Here is a 13,010-nt window from a genome sequence, read left to right on the forward strand (position 1 = left end):
TAAAATCCAAATTGGTACAACATAGGTATGCGATTCTCAGATGATTTTCTTTTTATATGATATTTTTTATGGCGCTTATGATTTTAATACACTTTCTTTATGTTAGCAATTATCACATATAATTAGTTAGTTTACTAAAGAATTTTTGAATTTATTCGCATAAATTCCTTTTTTTCCACCTACAAGAACTTGCACTTGCCCTTTGAAATGATTAAAATGTCTTTGGTTTCTCGCAAAAATCCGTTACCTGGTTTTTTCCTTTACAAATTTTGTAAAAAGCAATATCATGTGTTGAGAGTGGAGAGAGAATATGGATAAATGGCAACGTCATGAAGAAAAAGAGGAACCAAATTATTCACGTGTTCATAGCTTTCTGTTAAGATATGGAAATCTATATGCCATCTCTGTTAAAAAGATATTGTTATAAAATGGAGCTGAAAATAAAACAACGAATTTTTTTTTGTCAGAAATGACATTGAAGATCTGTTAAGGAGTTGAGAAAGTCAGACCAATGCAACGTTTTAACACTATACTTTTGAATGCTTGTATACATATCTCAATATATATATTAGAAAATGTGCAAAATCTATCTTATATCTAACTAATGCTTTGTAAACTGCCAGCGTATTTTTGGGAGGCAATTCTGACTGATTGTTGGCTATGACTTTGACTTGTAGTCAAAACGTTCAAAATAATTGCAAAATTATACTTCGCCCACTTTTTTATAAGTTCTTAATGGTTATTAGCTTATTGGCAGGTAATTCCAACTCTCTATCCGGATAGGTTTTATTTAGTGTGTTGTGTTCTTTGGAACCACAAGCCAGACATTTAATCATTTCGTATGACCCCAACAGTTGGGAACTAATAAACTAATGGTCATTATATAGTATACAGTCCAGCAGTTCTCCCGACACTTGTAGCAATTGTTCGTAAAAAAACAAAAATAGAAACAACTCTTCCTCCTGACAATCACTAAGGTGGCTCTATTAAACATTTGATTTCTATTTTAAATGGATATAGAAAATGTTTCTTTTTCACTAGAATGCGTTCGTTTTAAATCTCGATCCATGGCAATCAATTAATAATATCAACACGAAGTCATCTTAAATTCTTAAGCTAATCAAGAAGACAAGCATTTTGCGAATTTTCTGATTTGTATTTCTAGATGTTGCAAGGAGAAAAACAAGCATAAAATATCTACAGCTGTCCAGGGTCGAGATAAGACAAATGTTTGCCGAGTTGCATTTAAAGTAAATTCTTAACAAATGATTCAATTTTTGAAAGCTTTTCGGTTATGTTTTAATCCATATATTAAGAGCATGTCAACGAATAACATTTCAGTTCAAGTTTGCTAGTCGTTTAAAAAAGATTGCTTAGCCACCGCAGAACATTAATAGATCGTAGATAAAATGAGGAGAATATATTTGCTGTTTTTTCTGCTAGTCGGTTCCAGTTATGTGTTAGGCGAAGAAGCTGATATAGAAAAAATAATGAAGGATCATCAAATTATACCAGATGTAATCGATAAAGGACCTAAAGATTTCTTGAAAGTGCGAAAGAAGAAAAAAGTTTTTTCGGTTTATAAAATATATTTTTTCTTCTTTTATAGATCATTTATAATAATAAGAAAGAGGTAAACTTGGGTGCCGAATTAACACCAACCCAGACGAAAGATGAGCCTGTGGTTGAATGGAATGGAGAACCTAATGCTTATTATACCTTAATTATGACAGATCCTGATGCGCCCTCACGTCGAGAACATCAATTACGTGAGTGGCAACATTGGATGGTCGTCAATATTCCCGACAAGGCTTTAAATAAAGGCGAAGTGTTAACGGCTTATGTTGGTTCCGGGCCACCGAAAGATACTGGTTTGCACCGCTATGTCTTCCTGCTGTACAAACAATCCGAAAAGCTAAATTTTATTGAGCCTTATTTATACAATAATAGCACAAACGGTCGATCTGGATTTTCAACACTCAAATTTGCTCGAAAGTATAAACTTGGTCAACCAATTGCTGGCAATTTTTACCAATCGCAATACGACAATTACGTTCCTCAATTGTATATGCAGTTAGGTGTTAACTTATAAAAGTTATCCTCAATTAGCCAACTTTGCATTAAAGCAAGCAGATATAAGAATTTTCGAATATTGTAAGAACGGAAAACGTTGAAATAAAGAATAAGAAAATAAGCATTCTGAAAATCATATAAATCCAAAAGGAGTTGTGACCCCATTTTGAGTAAACTATGAAATAGTATGCATTATACACTAACGCAACATATCTTAGGGCAAGTTATTAAGAACTTCCACGTTCCACCTTCCCTTGACATTTTATTATTACCTTCAACGGATAGTTGTATGCTGCGCTAATCGGAGAAGATTAAATTAAATTAAGTTAGGAATTAACCGGATTAGGAAGGCATAAGTTGGACTTCAGAAAAAATAGTTAATTGCCTTTAAAAAGTTTCCAGAGAAAGAGGTTGTAGGGATTTGCAATCGACCCAAAAAAATGATTGAATGTTTTTATTTTAAAAAACCTGCAGATCCTTTCTATGAAACCTGCTATTTAAGAAAATTAAAAGGCCTTACTGTTGATAAGTAAGTCCTGGCTGCACTAAAGTACTATTTAATATCGCTTTTAAGAAGATAGATAATAAAACAGACAATTTGTTTAGCCTGTTAGTAGCTGCCCCTATTAAAACTTGATTCGATTGTCGTGACATTGGATTGAGTTTGTTTCTTAGCCACTTTTCCATTTGATTGTAGGCATAAAAGGTAGAAGCGCATTGCGCCGTGGACAAAACTAAGAACTATTGAACAACGGAATAAGCTTCGGCCTGGGAAAACATCTGAATTCCCACAGGCTAATTTTGAACATTTGAAATCATTGATTAGAACAACATTCGTTACGAACTTACACTTCACGTTTATATACGCCTTACACTATGCTAATATGAGTCTAGTAAATATTTTCAATTCAAAGTCGAAATTATTGCAAAGGTACTTGGTGGAAAGGATTTATAAAACCCATGTGAAAAAGGCGTTCAACACAATACCATAAAATGGGCTGATGGATGACTCTAAACTAGTCTTTAAAGGCTCTATGTAGCCACCAACCACACCTTACATGCACCACCATTGCAGCATTATTTAGAAACTGTCATATAAGGAAATCTGAAATTCAACATAATTACGGGGATTTCGAATGTAAAGTCTCGCATTAAATAAAAATTGTTTTTTCCAAGTCGTTCACCCACACATGCATGTACGTATTGTATACAAATGTTGTAATTATATTACAAAAGCAAAAGCAGTGATATAATCTCGCGTGTTGAACTATAAAATACAAATCTAAAGATGCAAATTATCATGTATACACAATAATGGATTGATAGTAGATGTCAAGCATGACTGGAAAACGGTATTTAACTTGCGCCAGCAGAATGCGTTCATTTGCGCACACAATTGGATATGCAACGCGCGTTTTTAACTAACAGCTAAGAAAAATGTACGATTAAAAGAAAATCTTCCATACCATTTGCCCATTTGTGATTTCTATTTGATATTCTACTTCGTAGAGGAGGGGTGCGATGGTATCTCCTTCTTTCAGCCACTAATGTATAACGTTGTGAATCACTTTTGCAAGTCAAGTGTCCTTCGTCAATAAACCATCTGAAGAATGTCGTAAGAATTACGTTCCTTCCTAAATATAGGGTCACTATCTGATCTCCACGTCAAGTCCATAAAAAATGGATAAAAAAAGTTTAACCTTGGCTTATCAAAGAGGTTGAATATTCGAAGCAAAGTACGTTTACCTTAAGGCGTCTTAATGCGATCAATTCCTATGCAAAACTCTCAATTGATGGATATAAACTCTACTTGGAAATGCAGAACAGCCAGAGATAGTCAATAAAATCGAAAAGTCAGCGAAACAAGAACACTACCAGCTAGCTAACTGTGCTTGATGCGTTTTGGAGAAATAGTGATCGTGACAGGAATAAGTTAATGGAAACTTTCTAATTGTCAAATTTGGCTTTTCCCATTAAGCAATAAAATCACTGAGCCTTATTTCGTCTAGTAAATAAAACTCAGAAAGAATAATGTCGTCATTTAACTAAAGTTCACAATTACATGCATAGAAAATCCAAAGAGAATATATGAGAGAAAGTGAGAAAGTTGTCCATACTACAAACAATGTTAAAGTAGCCAAAGGCAACAAAGCAAAATATTCGAAACAAGTCTCTAAAGTACATTCGCTGAGTGAAAAGATTAAATCCATTTTTTAGTTATAAAGGAGTGCAGCGCTGCTTAAATTTTACAGATCAATTCAGAATTTTCATCTGTCCACACTTGAGCAAACGTTATTGCGAAAAAAATGACGGACAGACGGACGTGTCTCGAGCTGACCAACTTTATATAGCTTTTAAATTATATTTCTGCTTGTTAACATTTAATGGGAAAGTTCATTTAATGTCTTCCTTGGATAGTGAAATGAAAACATTATACCAACTTTTAGATATATTTAAAAAAACAACGAAATAATGGACAAGCAAAAAATGAAATACTATCCACGCACATAGCAGACTGCATAAATAATTCTGTTCCTTCATAAACGGAGTATAGCGTCTTCGTGCGTCGCGCACCATTCATCGCACTCTAAGCAACTAAAACAATACGAAATCAAACGGATACTGCGCTTGACCTAATGACTTAATATGTGCTTTTCCATCTTCCTTGTCGAAATCACACTTTCTACCATGTGCATATGGATGCCCCTTCTAAACAATTTTGTAGACATAAAAATTGATATATGCGTAACGTTCCCTTTACATTTTAATTTACCTGTTGTTCCTACCGAGCACGAATTTTCCACACTTCTGATTTTCTCATTTACCTAAGAAGGAAATATTCATCCCTACAAACAGCATGAAAATTGCCTTCAAGGGAAAATTAATCACCAAAAACATTAAATTCAATTACTGTATTGTCCTAGTGGACTACTTTATCCCTGCTGTTAAACTTTGTTTCAATTGCGGCCGCTTTGGCCACATTTTCAAATTTTGCAAGAGCATCGAAGGCAAATGCTTGAACTGCGGTAAGTCACCGGCCTGCACCATTAACTCTTGCAAACTAATCAAATGCTTAGGTTGTGGGTCGTTGGACCATAATGTAATTTATAGAGATTTTCGTTTCAAGAAAACCTACACCGCAAAATTTACAGCCAATCTTAGGAGAAACGAAACTGATTTGATTAGAACAGATGAACGATTTCTTTAGAACAGAGACCGCTTTAATTGTATTTTCTCTATATAAGTGGTTTTGAAACATTCGAATTTTCTGCTCTAAACTTGTTCATTTAATTTTACAGTCCTCTCTTCATTATTTTTGTTATTGTATTGAGTTTGTGTAGTTTTATGATGATACTTAATATTTTCCTGCACTTTCCGATCCCTCAAAAACACTTCCAGTTGATTTGCTAAACGGTTCCCCTTCCTTGATAAAACAATTTTATTCGGATCACATATGGTAATGAGGTTACGGCCAATAATTAGCCTGAATTAATGCCTTCTCAAGTGAAATGCCAACCAAAAGTAGCTTAGCACGCAAAAAAAGGTGTCTACTATACCCTGATAATGACGGAACCAGATGCTCCTAGTCGAGAGAATCAGTCTTGGGGAGAATGGCTTGATTGGCTAGCAGTTAATATACCAAACGATCATTTACAAAAGGAAGAAGTTTTGTACGAATACCAAGGTTCAAGTCCGGCGAAAGGTAGCGGCTTCCACCGCTATGTCTTTTTATTATACCGAAATGTTTGCAATTCTCTGAGGCATACACATCGTGCAGCAGCATCGAAAGACGTGCATGTTTTTCCATGCGAAACTTTGCAACAAATTATGATATAAGTGAGCCTAGAGGGGGGAATGTCTATAATGCTCAATACGTTGACTACTCATTGATTATAATTAAAGAATTGTTAGGCGTAGATAAGGAGAGCATATGAAAATCAAAACTAAAAGTCACATTCAATTTTTATTCAGTCAATTGCATAAAATACTGACCAAGTTAACAGGCAGATGCGAGTAAGAAATATTTCAAAACTTAGCCTTTCAATTGTTTATGCACAGTCGGTACGTAATCATCCCATTGAGCTTGAAAGAAATTACCAGCCACCAATTCGCTCATTTTATGTTTCTTAGCAAATTTCGCCGCACTAAAGCGGGCACGCCCCCTGCCACTGTTCTTAGGTATACGCTCCTCGTCAAATTTCATTTTCGTCGGCTGTTTGTACAGCAAAAACACGTAACGATGTAAACCGGTTCCTTCTGGCGGGCCCGAGCCTACGTAGGCTGTTATGACTTCACCTTTTTCGACGGCGTTTCCCGGTATGTTAGCGACAACCCAATGTTGATATTCCCGATTTGTTGGATTCTTGCGACTGGGAGCATCAGGGTCGGTTAGTATAATTGTATAAAATGTATTATCTGACGCATCCCACGAAACAGTTGGTGGAGTTTTCACCTGAGTTGGAGTTAATTCGCCGCCTTTATCAACTTTCATACCGCCAGCGTAACTTACCTAAAGAAGAATGCTTTTATTTAACAACGCATTATTTTTCTTTCATATATTTTTTTTTTTCATTAATATTCGGAATATTAGAAAATGACAATTTGCAACCACAAACGACTTCAACCTAACCACATTGACAGACCTACATTTAAGAGAAATGAATTTAATTTTTTACAACTTACTGATAAAAATTGCTTGGGTGGTGCTGGTACAACATCTGGAACAACTTTATGAGATAAGAAAATTGTATCAATTTCCTCGTCAGTCATTGCGTGACGAAACAATTATTTGTTAAAAATTAATTTAAAGGATTTGTTTAAACGCTCTTTCCTATCAGATGTCTTCTGCTCGTTTGACTTTTTATTCAGCGTGCATATGACAGAAAAACTTTTTTTTATTTTTCAAATCAAAAATTCTGTTAAGTCAATATTTTTATCGAACCTGACGACTTATTCGAATTGCGCACCGATTGGTTTTAAGATGCTTTCTATGTTGAGATTTTTCAATTCTTTTTCAACAGTTAAATTAAAAAACAACTTTTTACGTGGGAAAAGACCTTCAATTATTACATCGAAGCAGTATGAAGTTTTCCAATTTTGAAAACAATTACAAACAAGGTTTTTCTGTTAATTCATAGGCAATCTACGACTAGAACGTAAAAGCTGGAAGAGGTGCGCAATTAAGACTTCCGATCCGCGAACTCCGCCATTATAAACAGTCCCAAAAAATAGCATTCAATGAAAAGCATGTATCTAACCCGCCAGAGACCGGATTTTCGCGCTGTTAAATCAGCTCTAAAGTACAACTTAGGCTCGGAATTTTTTTCCAAATTGAATGGGATGACGACTGGCCGTTTTTCTCCGCGGTTCCGTAATTACCGGTATTGGCTCGTCACTAACATACCTTGCGATCAGATAGTTGTCGTCGTAGATTATATCGGCCCAGTGCCACCTAAACACACTGGATGACACCGCTATGCGTCCATACCGTTTTGTATAAACAACCGCATAAATTAGTAAAAAACAAAACTTATGTGTCTAGTAATTCCGGTAACGGCCAGATTATTTCAGCGCATTTACACTTGCAAAAAACACAACTTGGGCTTACCTATAAATGGCAATTTCTTTCTTTTAATTGGAGAGCAACCGTTAATACACTTTAATAAAAACTTTAGAAACTCTCAACTGTTATCATCTTTTTTAATAAATTTCATCTTCGCGTACAATTTAAAACGGCTTGATAGTTGGTTTCCACTGTTAGATGCTCGGGATTACATACTGCATTTACTCGCATCGGTGGTTTTATTTACCCGCAGCTGTTGCTAAAGGATTGCGCAGTACCAATATTACCGAATCTCCGCGTAAGAACATCTTCGATATAAAACGATCCTTGTTCACCGGTTTCACTTTCTTTTTGCCTTTACCTGTGCGCGGTAGTTCAGTCCACATCTCTTTAACATTTTCGAGTACCATATTACAGTGGCGATCAAAAGCCTTAACCCGCCCCAACAATTTTTTATTATTGCGACAATTTATTAAAACTTGTGTATTATTTTTCACTGACTGCGTTAAAACAGAGAGCGGCCCCGTATTAAATTCTTCCTCCTCTTGGCGCGCTAATTCTTCCGGCGTCAGTTCAGATTTTGGCTTTACCAATGCCCTGAAATTCCAAATTTAAATGAACATAGCAAAATAATAATATACAAAGATGTAAAAATTGTAGCTATTTTTATTTTTCGCTTACATATTTTATTATTTTAGTGAAGTAATTACAAAAAAAAGTCCCTGATTCAGAAAATGCTTTAGTAAATGTTTAGAAGTCTTTGCTCTTATAATTAGTGTCATTTGACATTTTTCACGTTGTCAATATTGCCATTCTTAATATTTACTAGTTTGAAAGCAAAATTTGCAGGGATGAGGATAGTATTTTTGGTATGCACCGTGCGGTCGTAACAACAGAAATCTGATTGAAAATAAATTATTTTTAAGAGTCTCTTGGTCCCATCTTTCATTATTACAAATACAACAGCGATGGCATCGTACACGCCTGAATGTATTTACTTTGAAAGAGTTCAAAATATATATAATAAAAATATTTATAATAAAAATATGTTATCCTATTTATATTACTCGAGAGAATTCCTTGTTAAGTAATTATGAAGACTTCGCAGTTGCCCATTATTTTGGTAAACAAAGCAACCAGATATCAACGTGTCTGATAATTAATAGTGGGAACATTTTTCTCTTTGTATGTTTGCCATTTTTTAATTATTTTGTTACTGCTTTTTTTCATCATTCTTCTTATTTATTAAAAGCAACTCTGTGCTCCCTTCATTCTCCACACATGGTACTTTTTTTATAAACGGTGTAAAGGAAAAAAACAGTTAACGGGTTTCTGTGAAACAAAAGAAATTTGGCAAGCACAAAAAGAAGTGATTCGAATTGAAAAATCGAGAAATTAAGCAAAATCTTTCACAAAAAATTAGATAAAAAATTGGGAAATAAAAAAAGACGCACCCATATTTTATATATGTATATATATATATATATATCAAATTAAGTATATTCAAATTATTAAGTATATATCAAATTTTGTTTACTAAAGTTGTTAAATATATCTCAAATTTTGTTAATAAGTACATTGACTGGTAACTGCATTTTGTATTATTTACAATTTCATTTGTTAGCAAGGTGACCCATCTGAGATTCACATAGTTTTCTTGGAAATCTCGTTGGTATCTCCTTAGTTGCTAGTATGAATACATGAATGCGTGAATAAGTGAGGGAGTTAATATTTAATTGTGAAATAAATATATTTTTGTACACAAGTATTCATATTGGCAGCAAAAGTATGATCGCTATCATAATTTCTTAAAAATTTCGTGCCCATAGGTAGAAAGTTGATAAAACACTTTACATTGATAAGGAGATTGTTATATCCTTTGCAATTTCTTATATTTGTAGAAATATTTTAATTCAGTAAACTTTCGTATAAATGTAGAGAAAAATATTTGTTTTCTTCTCTAGTTGTACGCCGCGACTGAAGATGTAAGTATAGATTTTCTGAATAGCATTTAACAGAGCCTAGCCGTAGAGAACACTAGAGTTATTAGCGGATATTTCGTCTGTATTTTAGTCAATCAAACGAAGCCTTTGGTTTGTAATTGATCTAGCAGAGTGAGTAGTTTTTATTACTTATTGCTCCTTTGCGCTTTGTCGAACATACCGACATATGACATAGATGAAATGACAGACTGTTGATATACAATTGATTACAACCTCTAACGAATTAATTGCAAATGGAGTAAAAAGCAAAAAAAAAAAAAATTAATTTACTTACCCTTCACAAATCACGCAATTGAAACTTAGTGTTCGTCCTGCTGAATACAAGAGCGAAGTTACATTTTTTATACGTGATTATCCCCGAAACATTGTAAAGCAATTTTTAATCGATATAAACTGTTACATACAAATAAAGTAGTCTAAGTGCATTGAAATACACAGCACTTTATAAAAGAAAATGTATTTACTGCACTATGCCTTACAAACTTACGGAAAAGCATATATTCTGATGAGCGCTTTAAACGCCCATATAAAAAAGTGCTCCCTCAAACATTTGAAACATTTTCATTTTGGCAGCATTGTGCTGTTTTATAAGTTTTTTTAAAGAATAGTTTACAAATTAAATACCAAGGTATTTCCAATAAAATTTTAGACGTCATTTTGCGGCACTCTGACCAAACTTGCCATTAGCAGGTATTTGAATAATTTCTATAAGAAATAGAATTCGTCACTTTCACAATTTTGAAGATTATTCAAATTTATTTGTCTCCGATAACAGCTGCAACAAAGGCGAGGGAATAGTCGGAACAGGTAAAACTACACAAGGAGACGGCATCGCCAATACTGCCCATAATAAGACAAGAACCCTTGGAAAATTGGAAAAACCAATACCAAAAACAATCACATAATATATTTCTGCCATAAGTATTTATTTTTTACGATATATTCCAAGGTATTTAGCAGCATGATTGGTGTTCACAATCGATTTTAAGCACTTATTGTCTGCTAGCCAAATCAACAGCTCCTGTATACCGCTCATTAAAACAACAATATTCAGCTATTGGGCGCTTTTTGCTGAATAACGTTGTCACAAATAGGTATTAAAATATTTTATCTTTCAATCTTCGGAAATATCATTGCCATTATATCAATTTTCCTATCCCAGATACTTTTTGCAAAGCAGTGCTGATTGTGTCAAAGCTTTGCTCGAAAGGCGGAAACTCCACTTGATCTTAATCAAAAGTGGACACAAAGAGAAATCGTCTGCGCGTTTACACAACCAATATTCCTGACATGTCGAATGTTCGGCGTACTTATAAACTTTTTGTAGGCAATTTACCATGGACCGTTGGAAAGAAAGAGCTGGAATTATATTTTTCTAAATTCGGTCATGTATCCTCAGCCGCCATAGTATATGACAATCAACAAGCGATATCGAAGGGATATGGTTTTGTGACATTTAGCAGTAGCGATAGCTACAATAGTGCTTGCAACCAAAATTTGCATTATCTTGAGGGACGCGCTTTAAGCGTCAAAGAAGCTAACAACCAATAACTTTATTATTGATCACAAAAATAAAAACAGAAAATAGTTCTATTTAAATCACTCCTGCACTAGCATTCAGGAAATTGGGGTCTAATTAGCGTAGCATTCTTAGTTTTTTTTTAGTATTACAGCCAATCTACCTGGTTCTTGATCTGAAACTTACGTATTGAATAACTTATACCATTTGTTCACATTTGTATCGTTTAGTGAGAAATCAAAACGAAGTACAACATCGCCATTGCGAGTGCATTTCTTGCTAGAGAATTAATGTTCGTTCTATCGAAATTTCTCTGATTACTTGACAACAATTAAACACTTTTAGTCGTGTGTAATCTTTTCTGATTTTATATCGTGATATTTACTCATTACAAACAGTTACGATTCTATTTCTTCCAAAAAATCAGTCTTTTTGAAAAACATTTTTTTTTTAATACATCTCTGCTTTAATGAAGACATGTGTTACGGTGACAAGGGGATTACAAAGTTAAGTAAAACTATTTGAAAAATTAAGTCAACATCGAAAAAGAGAATTATCGCTTAAAGGGCACAAGATGGAAGGTGAAATGTCGTCTGGAGCAGCAGAACCGAGCAAAACTACAATGTTCTTTTATAATACACCTAAAAATCACTTCTTTAATGCGTTAGTAGCTGGTGCAGTGGCGGGAATGGTAGTAGACGTAGTCTTATTTCCTATAGATACAATGAAAACCAGATTACAAAGCGAATTGGGTTTTTGGAGAGCTGGAGGTTTCCGTGGCATTTATAAAGGTTTAGCGCCCGCAGCAGCCGGAAGCGCACCTTCCGCGGCACTGTTTTTTTTTGCTTATGAAAATTTAAAGATTTTTCTAGGTGGTATAACCCAGAGCAGTAAGAATTCTCCTTACATTCACATGATGTCCGCCTCAAGTGCAGAAGTGGTACGTAACGCATGTCATGTTTTGTCCTAAAAATGCCATTACGATGATTAGCCTCATGTTGACATTTGTTTTTCTTTTGAAATCCAATCGGTATATTTATTTAGCTAGCCTGCGTTGTGCGAGTCCCTGTTGAAATAGCCAAACAAAGGCGACAGGCTTCGAATCATAAGCAGCAACAAAGCAGTTTGCAAATATTATGGACTGCGTATAAAAATGAAGGTTTAAGGCAAGGTCTCTATAGAGGTTTTGGATCGACAATAATGCGAGAAATACCATTTAGTTTAATTCAGTTCCCATTATGGGAATACTTCAAATTGCAATGGAGCCCTGCTACGGGCTTGGAATTAACTCCTTTCTCGGTGGCCCTGTGTGGCGCTATAGCTGGTGGGATTTCTTCCGGCCTTACTACTCCATTAGATGTGATTAAGACACGCGTGATGTTGGCCGAACGAAACAGTTTGATTGTTAAGTTAACTATACCACAAGTTTTGTCCTCTATTCTCAGGGAGAAAGGCTTTAAGGGGTAAGCGACTCAAACCTCAAAATTTGTTTTATAAAGTTTGCTTCCTTTTTCAGTTTATTTGCTGGATTTATACCTCGTGTTTTATGGATAACTTTAGGTGGTGCCTTTTTCTTTGGCTTTTATGATTTAACGTCTCGCTTATTAGTTTCAAAAGAAGCCTATCACAAATAAAAAATCATTTAAATTTTTTATTGTTTTGTAAGGTATTAAGGAAAGTTTACACATCTCTTATTAGTACGAGAAGAAAAATTGGCTTAGCGTTGTTCATTTCATTTATTTACATGTCTGACAACTTTACCCAAATTTTCATTAAACGCAATAGTCCGGTGATTGATGGAAGCTGTTGTTCGTCTTGCAAGCATTAACCTGAGATAATAATAATGATTTCC

The 13,010-nt window shown here is 34.5% G+C and overlaps 5 protein-coding genes across 8 annotated transcripts; 3 read left to right on the forward strand and 2 right to left on the reverse strand.

The window, feature by feature from the left end:
• Nucleotides 1-1,346: 1,346 nt before the first annotated feature.
• Nucleotides 1,347-2,120, forward strand: LOC119639502 (protein D3-like). The gene is made up of 2 exons (XM_038036913.1): nucleotides 1,347-1,550; nucleotides 1,610-2,120. The coding sequence occupies exons 1-2, from the start codon at nucleotides 1,410-1,412 to the stop codon at nucleotides 2,090-2,092; spliced, it is 624 nt and encodes a 207-aa protein (XP_037892841.1). The 5' UTR covers nucleotides 1,347-1,409; the 3' UTR covers nucleotides 2,093-2,120.
• Nucleotides 2,121-5,887: 3,767 nt separating this feature from the next.
• LOC119639413 (protein D3-like) lies at nucleotides 5,888-6,977 on the reverse strand. The gene is made up of 2 exons (XM_038036769.1): nucleotides 6,757-6,977; nucleotides 5,888-6,583 (listed from the first exon to the last, which is right to left on the reverse strand). The coding sequence occupies exons 1-2, from the start codon at nucleotides 6,841-6,843 to the stop codon at nucleotides 6,107-6,109; spliced, it is 564 nt and encodes a 187-aa protein (XP_037892697.1). The 5' UTR covers nucleotides 6,844-6,977; the 3' UTR covers nucleotides 5,888-6,106.
• Nucleotides 6,978-7,096: 119 nt separating this feature from the next.
• LOC119639414 (probable small nuclear ribonucleoprotein Sm D2) lies at nucleotides 7,097-8,407 on the reverse strand. The gene is made up of 2 exons (XM_038036770.1): nucleotides 8,318-8,407; nucleotides 7,097-8,233 (listed from the first exon to the last, which is right to left on the reverse strand). Coding segments are annotated over exons 1-2 (360 nt in total). The 5' UTR covers nucleotides 8,320-8,407; the 3' UTR covers nucleotides 7,097-7,875.
• Nucleotides 8,408-10,125: 1,718 nt separating this feature from the next.
• On the forward strand, nucleotides 10,126-11,238 carry LOC119639415 (glycine-rich RNA-binding protein 10). 4 transcript variants are annotated; one of them, XM_038036773.1, is made up of 4 exons: nucleotides 10,126-10,329; nucleotides 10,384-10,446; nucleotides 10,589-10,733; nucleotides 10,802-11,238. In XM_038036773.1, exon 4 carries the CDS (start codon nucleotides 10,930-10,932, stop codon nucleotides 11,188-11,190), a length of 261 nt encoding a protein of 86 aa, XP_037892701.1. In that variant the 5' UTR covers nucleotides 10,126-10,329; nucleotides 10,384-10,446; nucleotides 10,589-10,733; nucleotides 10,802-10,929; the 3' UTR covers nucleotides 11,191-11,238. The 4 variants fall into 4 exon arrangements, with proteins under 4 accessions (XP_037892701.1, XP_037892702.1, XP_037892699.1 ...); XM_038036774.1 differs by having other exon boundaries at nucleotides 10,415-10,446; XM_038036775.1 differs by lacking the exons at nucleotides 10,126-10,329; nucleotides 10,384-10,446 and adding an exon at nucleotides 10,553-10,588 and having other exon boundaries at nucleotides 10,646-10,733.
• Nucleotides 11,239-11,295: 57 nt separating this feature from the next.
• Nucleotides 11,296-13,004, forward strand: LOC119639412 (S-adenosylmethionine mitochondrial carrier protein homolog). The gene is made up of 3 exons (XM_038036768.1): nucleotides 11,296-12,098; nucleotides 12,203-12,621; nucleotides 12,675-13,004. Exons 1-3 carry the CDS (start codon nucleotides 11,733-11,735, stop codon nucleotides 12,790-12,792), a joined length of 903 nt encoding a protein of 300 aa, XP_037892696.1. The 5' UTR covers nucleotides 11,296-11,732; the 3' UTR covers nucleotides 12,793-13,004.
• Nucleotides 13,005-13,010: the final 6 nt, after the last annotated feature.

This window comes from Glossina fuscipes, unplaced genomic scaffold, assembly GCF_014805625.2.
Source record: "Glossina fuscipes isolate IAEA_lab_2018 unplaced genomic scaffold, Yale_Gfus_2 112, whole genome shotgun sequence".
Classification (NCBI taxonomy): Eukaryota; Metazoa; Arthropoda; class Insecta; order Diptera; family Glossinidae; genus Glossina; species Glossina fuscipes.

Excerpts from the sequence above, each read along its gene's own strand:
- LOC119639502 (XM_038036913.1), top strand. The coding sequence starts at position 1,410 with ATGAGGAGAATATATTTGCTGTTTTTTCTGCTAGTCGGTTCCAGTTAT. Across the intron at positions 1,551-1,609 it reads GACCTAAAGATTTCTTGAAA|ATCATTTATAATAATAAGAA; the intron begins GTGCGAAAGAAG and ends CTTCTTTTATAG.
- LOC119639413 (XM_038036769.1), bottom strand. The coding sequence starts at position 6,843 with ATGACTGACGAGGAAATTGATACAATTTTCTTATCTCATAAAGTTGTT. Across the intron at positions 6,584-6,756 it reads CACCCAAGCAATTTTTATCA|GTAAGTTACGCTGGCGGTAT; the intron begins GTAAGTTGTAAA and ends ATTCTTCTTTAG.
- LOC119639415 (XM_038036773.1), top strand. The coding sequence starts at position 10,930 with ATGTCGAATGTTCGGCGTACTTATAAACTTTTTGTAGGCAATTTACCA.
- LOC119639412 (XM_038036768.1), top strand. The coding sequence starts at position 11,733 with ATGGAAGGTGAAATGTCGTCTGGAGCAGCAGAACCGAGCAAAACTACA. Across the intron at positions 12,099-12,202 it reads CCGCCTCAAGTGCAGAAGTG|CTAGCCTGCGTTGTGCGAGT; the intron begins GTACGTAACGCA and ends ATATTTATTTAG. Across the intron at positions 12,622-12,674 it reads AGGGAGAAAGGCTTTAAGGG|TTTATTTGCTGGATTTATAC; the intron begins GTAAGCGACTCA and ends TTCCTTTTTCAG.